This window comes from Dufourea novaeangliae, unplaced genomic scaffold (assembly GCF_001272555.1).
Source record: "Dufourea novaeangliae isolate 0120121106 unplaced genomic scaffold, ASM127255v1 scaffold170, whole genome shotgun sequence".
NCBI classification, from domain to species: Eukaryota; Metazoa; Arthropoda; class Insecta; order Hymenoptera; family Halictidae; genus Dufourea; species Dufourea novaeangliae.
In genome coordinates, this window is record NW_015374081.1 from 266467 (window position 1) to 275548 (window position 9082).

The window sequence follows — 9082 nt, forward strand, 5'->3', positions numbered from 1 at the left end:
ACTCATTGTGTATTTTATATATGTATACATATATACATATATATACAGGTATGTCCCAAAAAGGTGGGACAATCCGTAACATGGATATTCCTCATGCAAATACAAATCGAAAAGTCCTTTACCGTTTTGTAATCTGAAGCTCCATTTCCAAGATATTAGCAGTTAAATTAATTCGACTTAGTAGTTAACAATCAGCTGAGCGGTGGACCACACACCACACGTACATGCCAAGGACACAGTCAAGAAGCAGAGGCCAGTGACTTCGGTCGTGCGCTTCTTGACTGTGTCGGCACGTACGTGTGAGTTCGTTGAACTGCTAATATCTCGGAAACGAAGCTTCAGATTACAAAATGGTAAAGGACTTTTCCATTTGTATTTGTATGAGGAATATCCATGTTGCGGATTGTCCAATCTTTTTGGTATGGGATATATATATACATATATGTCTATATATATAGGTATGTATGTACATAAAGTAATTTACCATTATCTTTTTTAATAATTTCATAAATGTAAAACGGTATTTATGTTTGTGTTAATTTGTATATAAGCAGATCGTAAAGGTATAAAATTTACACGTATGAAATACGTTAAAAACATCATCAGATGTACCGACACAGCATTCTTTTAATACAATGTTTTATAGTAAATGAAATATTTTGAAAATATGCATTGTTCTCTTATTATGAAAGAACATTAGACATATTGTAGAACATTTGTACATATACATATAAAGGTACTTTTGATAGGATTAGAAATATTTTCTTCTATATACCTTCAGTTTATCATGTTTTGTCATGTAACTTCCATAATTTAGTGCATTGCAGTATATTAGTAATTCAAGTACTAACTAGTCTCTGAATTCTTCCATGCTAAAATTACATTTAACAGGCAAATGCTTCTCATTTTACAAGATATGAATAGAACATTAACATTATTTTATATTATTTATTCTTGCGAATAGTACAACATATTAGTGAATGATGCATTAAAACTTAAATTATTGCAATTAAAAATGATATCTATTTTCATGGAAATTCTGGTTGTATCAATGTTTAATATATTCAGTTTTATTCTGGAGAACTACATTTTATTAGCATTTGCCATATTATTCAAATTCTCATCGTATATTCGTTTTCATATTTTATATAAAAATATTTATTACATCTAATTTAGAAACACACCGTTTTTATCCGCGAATGTTTAAAACTCGTTTATTGTAGTTTTAATAATTTCGATAAATTGTAATTCAACTTAAAAATAATGGCAATATCATAATTATATAATTTTTGAGAAAAGGATTTGTACTATAGCGAACAATTCGAAGACCTCGGAGTTGGAATATATTTTACGAGTAAGGACGTTTCTATCGATACTTTCCCTTTACTAATTGCTAAATGTCTATTGATAGAATAATGTTCGCTATCAATTGTGCTGTACATTACATATTATACTTTACATCATATTATTATGTTATACCTATTATTATCTTTATTATAACTGTCACTATTATTGTTTACATCTTAAAATCGTTTAAGTTTTTGATCTGTTTTAGATTCGTTAAGAAAAAAATATTCTCTAAACACGAGAGTGGTGATATGCGTGTGTGGCGCGAATGTATTTTTCGAAGACGATATATCAAATTATATTTGTAAATTGTAAAAATATATTAGTAAAGGCAAGTGACCGCTACAACAAAGCCATACGGCTTCATACATCTTTCATATGCTATAATGAATTGGAACTATTGTATTAGTGATCACTGTCGGATTCACCGAATTGTATAATAAATTATTGGAGGAACTTAAAACCTAAAAATGCGGGCATTTGGACACTGGCGCAGTAACAATAAAGGAAAGTATGTAGTTCCAAAAGATTTTTTTCTAGCAAACGTGCCATGCAGTATTTCATATCGATACTAAGTTTGTGCTATATACATACACATACAAAATACACATATAAATTTATATTCAAAGTTCTATAATTAGATTGTTATTAGTTTGCGGATTTTATACATTTATGACACACGTAAATGTGTAAAATACAATAAAACAGTAACTTTAGAAAAGATTAATATACATTTTATCTTATTTTTAAATTCATAAACCTATTAATCTATGGAACAACATTTTTCTGTGATTAAGTATTTCGTCTAAATAACCAGGGAAAACGAGTATTTACTTTAAACATCCGCAAACTAATCCGTAAATTACTAAAAATGTACGATCACTATAAGTGTATTGTTTGTTTCATTTGATAACAGTAGATGCGACAAAAAATTGAAATATATAGCACTTGCTTAAAATAAAGTCATTATTGTCAAAGTTATAGGAATTACTGATACTATAGTTTCTTTAAAAATGAAAAAAGTAAACATTCATTTGTTGAATTGTAAATTTTCCATGAATTTGAACACAATGAAAATTAAGTGTAAAATTTCTTGTCCATACAAAGTTACAGTATTTCTGTTATCAAAATTAAAAAAACAAATACGATCAATTTATGGTGAAATATTACTCGTAAAACTTGTGTTTTTATGAATCTTTTTAAATAAAATAAAAAAATTATATAAAACTGTTTATAACATTGATTTTTTAGAAATATTTTTAATGTTACTTATCGTGTACATAAATAATAAGTTTATGAATGTTTGTGGATTCATGTGTGGAAAAGCTATTTGTTAAAATATAACTACGAGATAAATTAAATTTACTTATTATTTAAGAGCAAAGGAACAAAGGAAAACTTATTGGCATTATTCAAATTTTAATCGTTGTGAGCAATCATCATTAGAGAAGAATAGAATTTTGTTGATTTCAATGCAATCATAGTATTAAAAACGTAAAAATTTGTAATAAGATTTAATTTTCGAATTTAACAATGAAAGTAAGGGTCCTGACGAAAAGTAATTACTGCACTGACTTAGAGGTTACGTTCGAGTTGAGAATGAGCATGCGCTTGACTACACAACCACAGTAACCACTTCCCTTTCCCTGTACCCCGCGGCTTCGTTGCTATTCTGATTTCCAGTTCGCGTTTGTTGCCCGTGAAGGATGCCTTCTGCCAACCCTAAACTAGAGAAACAGGCCTCTACGGAGACCGTAGAACCTATACGCCAGGCGATAATCGTTATCGAACATAAAATACGGAATCTTGAAAAACGTAAGGTGAGTACTCGAATGATACTTACACAAGTAATACTCGGAAAACTATCTGTCAGTTGATGGCTTTCACGGTACAATCCGCCATGATTGGACACGCCATGTGCTCACGCTCGAGAATTCATAGGCATCTAATGATTATATTAAGATCAATTAACCCTTATTATGGGACTTTTTAAGTGATCCCTTCCCATTGTAACTGATTTATACCGGTATCGTTCCTTTTTGTACGTTCGAATACCTAAATTTACTTATCACGAACCTCGTGTCATGGCGGTATCTTCCAAAGTTTTGCATAAAACTTTACATGACACGCTTTCGAGCCGCTACCGGTAAACGATATTATGCGATACAACATTTGGTTCGGTGTAACATTAACGATTCATACCTTCAAATTTACGTATACAAATTAGTACGCGTAGTCCTATATTTACATAGAACATCGGTAGTTTTTCGTTTGTCCTTTTTCTTCTTTTCGGTATTTACGCAGATACTCTGTTCTTTATAATCGTACAGTCTACTATACGTAAATGATTACTAGTTATTATACACAAACCTGATTAGAAATTATTCAATTACTTTTTTGAAACTCTAACCATTTTTTACTTTATAGATATGTACTTGTATACTAGTATGTTCATATCCCTGTACATAAGGAATGTATAAAAATCATAGAAAGATATATAAGTTAACATTACTATTTATATGCTTATATATGATTAAGATGCTTTAGTATAATCAAAAATATTTGTACGTATAGGTCAAATTGGAATCATACAAAGATCTACAAAAAAATGGAAGGGAATTGAACACAGATCAAAAGACAGCCGTGGCCAAATATGACGAAGTATTACAAACGTTGGATATTACAAGAGAATTATATAAGCAAATTCTTGGCATTGCACAAGAAGCAGTTAAACAACAAAAAAAAATGGCGAGAAAGGAAGCAATTGAAAGGATGCAGCAGGATATTGCAAAAGTAAATTTATAATTTTATTACGAAAAATTGATGTTTAAAATACGGATAATTGGTATAGAAGTCTGTTCAATACTTCGCACATGTGTTTGTTACAGGTGCGAGAGGTTCTTCTTATACAGGATGCTTTGATGAACATGGGAACAGACTCTATTAGAGAGGATTTTCTTACTGGCAAAAATGGTGCTGTGAAATTATCAGAGGAGGATTTAAAATATTTGGACAGCCTATATAATGAAGTTATGACAAAACATCATCGGGAAGGTGAACCAACTTTCCTTCAACAAGTACAAAAAGTAGCAGAACATTATGTAGCTATTGTTGATGGAAAACAAAGAGAAGTTGTTGGTACAACATATAACAAATTAAAGGAAATTATTAATTCCATTAACCAGTGTGGCTATTTCGATCAAGTCCGTGAAGTCGAAACTGCAGTAGAAGTAAGCCACAACTTTTGTTTTAAAAGATTTATTTTGTAGAAACATTATTAAATCTTCTTTTTTGCAGGTTACAGAAGCAATTGCAGAGACACAAGTATCTGAAATTCCTGCACAAGAACAAATCAGTGAAGAATATAGTAGCAGCGAGAGACACATTCCACCAGAGTCTATGATTCCTATTCCTAATTTTCCAGTGCAAGTTGCTCCTCTTCCTGTAGTTTCTGGCACTGCCCCTGTTTCTGGTCCTATTCCTGTAGTGGCACAACCAATTCCACCGCATCCTGCTGCACCAGTCGAAACATCTTACTACACAAATGCTACAGGATTTATTCCTCAACCACAACAGCAGCAGCAGCAGCAATCTCAACAAACGCAGCAACAGCCACCACAAGCCCCTAGAATTAACGATGTCATAGGAACGCCAAATTTCTTTTTCCTGCAAGAATCTGAGCTTGATTCGCCAGACGTCACGTCACAGGCACCTATTGTTTCACACGCAACCAGTGATATACCAACATCAACCACCACAGGATATGTCCCACATACCTGGATTCGCTAATCCGAATCCACCTCCGCCTATTCCAATGCCACCGTCTCACCAACAACCGAACATGCAGTATAGTCCACAGCATCCTGCAAACTTTCAACAACAACCACAGCAACAAACTCCTTCACAACAAATACCACAGCAAACACAGACACAGAACTTTGAACATCAACAAGAGAATCAGCAAACCACAGAGGTATTTTCGACATAGTGTTAAATGTTTACTATGCAACTGTGTTTCTTAGATGTTATCAATATATTTACTTTTTAGGAGAAGACAGAAGAAAACCAAGACGAAACAATAGCACCAGAATCTGAATTGGAACAACCAAATGAGCCTGTAGATTGGTGTCAAATAACTGACGCTAACGATTGGAATCAGGTGGATCAATCGCAACAACCTACTCAAGATTCACAACAAGAACAACAACAACAACAACAAACGTCTCAGCAAGCTTGGGGCGATCAACAACGCAGTGGGTACAAAGGTAGGGGTGGAAAGAGAGGCAATTCTAATGGGTACAATGGAAGGGGTAGGGGCAGCGGTTATCAACAGAATGGACGTGGTGGACAAGGTGAGCAATATAAGGAATATTTAGAAAACATGTAGTTATCTTTGGTAATATTCTATACGTTCATCATTTCTTAGGAACGTATTATCGTAACGATAGCAATTATCAGAACGGTTACCAACAACGTTCTTGGGGAAATAACGAAGGTAACGGCGGTTATAACTCTGGCTATAAAAGGGGTGGTGGTGGACCAAGAGGAGGTCCGCGAGGTGAGCGTGGCATGGATAGAGGAAGCCGAGGACAGTTTCGTGGTCAAAGGGGTGGAAACCGTGGTGGTTACACGCCCCGTGGTAAACCCCATGCACAACAGTAATTAAAACGCGATAGAACAGTGCACAGTGAAACATTATAATAATGTTGTAAGATCATAATTCAGTTGTCTATTTATGAAAAAACCTAAGCTGTATCTTCGACATTAACAAAACGTAGGATAAACTTTATGCATGGTGGTATGTATAGGTTTTAATATATGAAACTGCAACCTTGACGTTCACGAACGACTAATTAACTGTTTTCCTAATTGGTTTACGTGAATTGCAGAAGGAAGAAAATGCTAGTATTGCGTGATTTTGCACTTACTCGTTTTGATATGACGAAAGAGAAAAAAAAAGTTGCGTGAAAAAAAGATACATTTTATATTTTCTTTTTATACGGCTTAGGGTGTTTCTTAAATGAGACGTTGAATAACCAAAATTTTGCATTTGAATTTGGTATCTGCGATTATCAGGGGAAAGATCCTATTAATATTAACGAGAAGATTATGCAGACGTAATATTGTGATATAAGAAGAGATCAACCAAATTCAGAAGTGTGAACCCACCATGCAAGTATTATTGTGTTGTGACAGAAGGCAGTTTTCACAGGGCAACAACAGCTGATCAACAAAGATTAGAAATATAATTTTATTATAAAAAAAATACAAAAAAAATGAGAACTCGTACAAGCATTTCACATAAAGACACAAGGATGTATTTAAAGAATAACGTTAAAATGATTACACGAATAGATGATCTGCACGACCATCTCTTTGTCTTGCGGCGCATCGTTCTAGAGAATTTTCTAAGGTACCAGAAAAAAAAGAGGATACAGTGAGCAATGCCTTCTAGCGCTATATATACCTTCTTAACTTCATATTCCTTTTGCGGTATATGAATTTGTGAAGCGTTTAGAGAGTTAAAGTTATCGAGATTTAGTAGTTGGAAGAGGTAAAAACAGGTTTGCGTGATACGCGAATTTCTAAACGCGTTTCTCGTAAAACACGTTTCATAATTTGTAACAAATTACGTCGCTCCCTCGTTCTGTTTTTTTCTGCGTGATTTCAAAATTCTTCACGGTCGCCTCCGCAGCTGGTCAAGTAAAAGAGATTGCAGTGCAATGTCAAGTTTATGAAGTAACATTACCTGATTTTTTTATCGCAAAATATATATGATTATTTTTAAAAGAAAGGAAGCGATAGTGCGGAGCTTTAGCATATAAGTCGAGTGTACAATTAATGACTAGAGCCAGAGAAGGCGTGTTTGAATAGTGCGCCATTGACAAAAGCCACGCTCCCGCCGCCAAACACGTGATAAGGAGTACCGTATTGTATTTTGTTTGTACATTTGTGTTTAATCACCTCCATCTACAGTTATGTTCAAATATCCTATGAATACCTATGTATCTTCCAAATAAAGATCTAATTCAACCCTGCTAATTAGCCTATCTATCGTACTCATTGTCAATATGAGAAATAACGTTTCACTTTTCTGCTTGTTCTCAGATAAAAAAATCGAATAAAGTGTTTAATTGTATTTGGATATTAATATGTACTTATTTTGTTGCTTATGTATTAAGAAAATATCGAATAATTATTGTTATTTCATATTTGCTTGTAGTGCAAAAGAATTAGTCCGTCCAATATCTCACAGATAGAGAGGGCTAGTTTCGGTTCTCACAAAGTATAAATCCTTGCACAAACTCATAGACATGGAGTAACTCCGGTACGCCTCTTGCTCGTACACTCGCGTGCAAACTCGGCTTCCGCTAGGGGAAAAAGTGCCGTAGAAGAAAAGTATTCCAGCACTTACTAAATTTATTTCAAATACAAAAATAAATATTAAACCGAATAATAATTTGGCATAAATTTCAGTAACTCCCAAAACTAAATGGTAGGAGGCCTTTCGCCAACCTCACATTTTCCCCTAGCAGAAGCCGAGTAGCACGTCGGTGTACATCGCAGAGAGGGTGTGATGGGCGATGAGGAGAAGGAATGCTCTGTACGCATGTAATGTCTCCATGGTCTTCCATTAGAAAAAGAGGAAAATTACTCCAGTTACTGTCCTCTCTTTTTAGTGCCGACTTGATCCCTACGATAAGACCGCGCAGCTATTATATATGTATATGTCTATGGATAGGAAGCATAGACATATACAGGGTGTAACAAAAATGCCGAAGGTCTCGGAAATGGGAGACTCGTCACAACTCATGAGATGATTTGAAACAAGTTTTTTCTTAGCAAAAATGTTATCCTAGGAATGCAGCCTATATTTTGTTTGTGATACCACACTGTACCACCGACTAGGTATAGAATAGACCTATCATCCAATGCTTTTTTCTGTCCAACGTTCGGAGGGCTACGTAGCCCTGTTACCATTTTAGTGTCAATATCCGACGTTACTGATAAAGCATGAATTCTGAGTATTATCACAGAAGAGATATAAGAATAGACCTAACATGCAATGTAATTTTCTGTCCCATGTTTCAAGGGCGTCAGAAGCCCCCTTACCATTTTAGTGTCAATATCTGACGTTACCGATAAAGCATGAATTCTGAGTATTATTAACACAAATGAAGTGTTATATATTCCATTCATATTGCGTGTATCTATATGATTTAACGGAAATAAAAATATCGGATGCTTCAATTTAAGGTTAAGGGATAAATATGACAGTCATGAAACATGAAACGGGAAAGTATATATTTTTTCACTTAACTACAAGACAATTTATTCTAAATGTATCGTTAATGGACATTTTATTAATGTTACTTTTTACATGTTCTTGTTTTATTCGTTTCTATATCTTGTCTTACATTTGTATATTTGTAACAGATAAATTCAGAATAGATGTAGTTTCATAAATAGTTTATCAAATCTACATGTGGGAGAATATATACACCGCTTCTATTAACATTTACATATTTACTATTTATATGGGAGTATGAATAGTTTTACTGCCTATTGTAAGAATCTTAATACGCACGAACAATTACTTTCTGGCAATTGGTAAATTTTTACATATGAATTTACTTATACGTTATTTACTTACAAAAATTTTATTTATTGCGAGTAATTAAATAATGAACGTATGTTAATATTCAGCTACGTGTCTCTCAAATTAAGTGAAATA

The 9082-nt window shown here is 33.7% G+C and overlaps 1 protein-coding gene across 1 annotated transcript; it reads left to right on the forward strand.

Annotated features, from left to right (window-relative positions):
- The first annotated feature begins 3019 nt into the window (after positions 1-3019).
- On the forward strand, positions 3020-7385 carry LOC107190655 (caprin homolog). Its single transcript, XM_015579497.1, is given in 7 exon segments — positions 3020-3167; positions 3922-4140; positions 4236-4577; positions 4645-5073; positions 5075-5320; positions 5396-5699; positions 5774-7385. Coding segments are annotated over 7 exon segments (1890 nt in total). The 5' UTR covers positions 3020-3053; the 3' UTR covers positions 6010-7385.
- The last annotated feature ends 1697 nt before the right edge of the window (positions 7386-9082 follow it).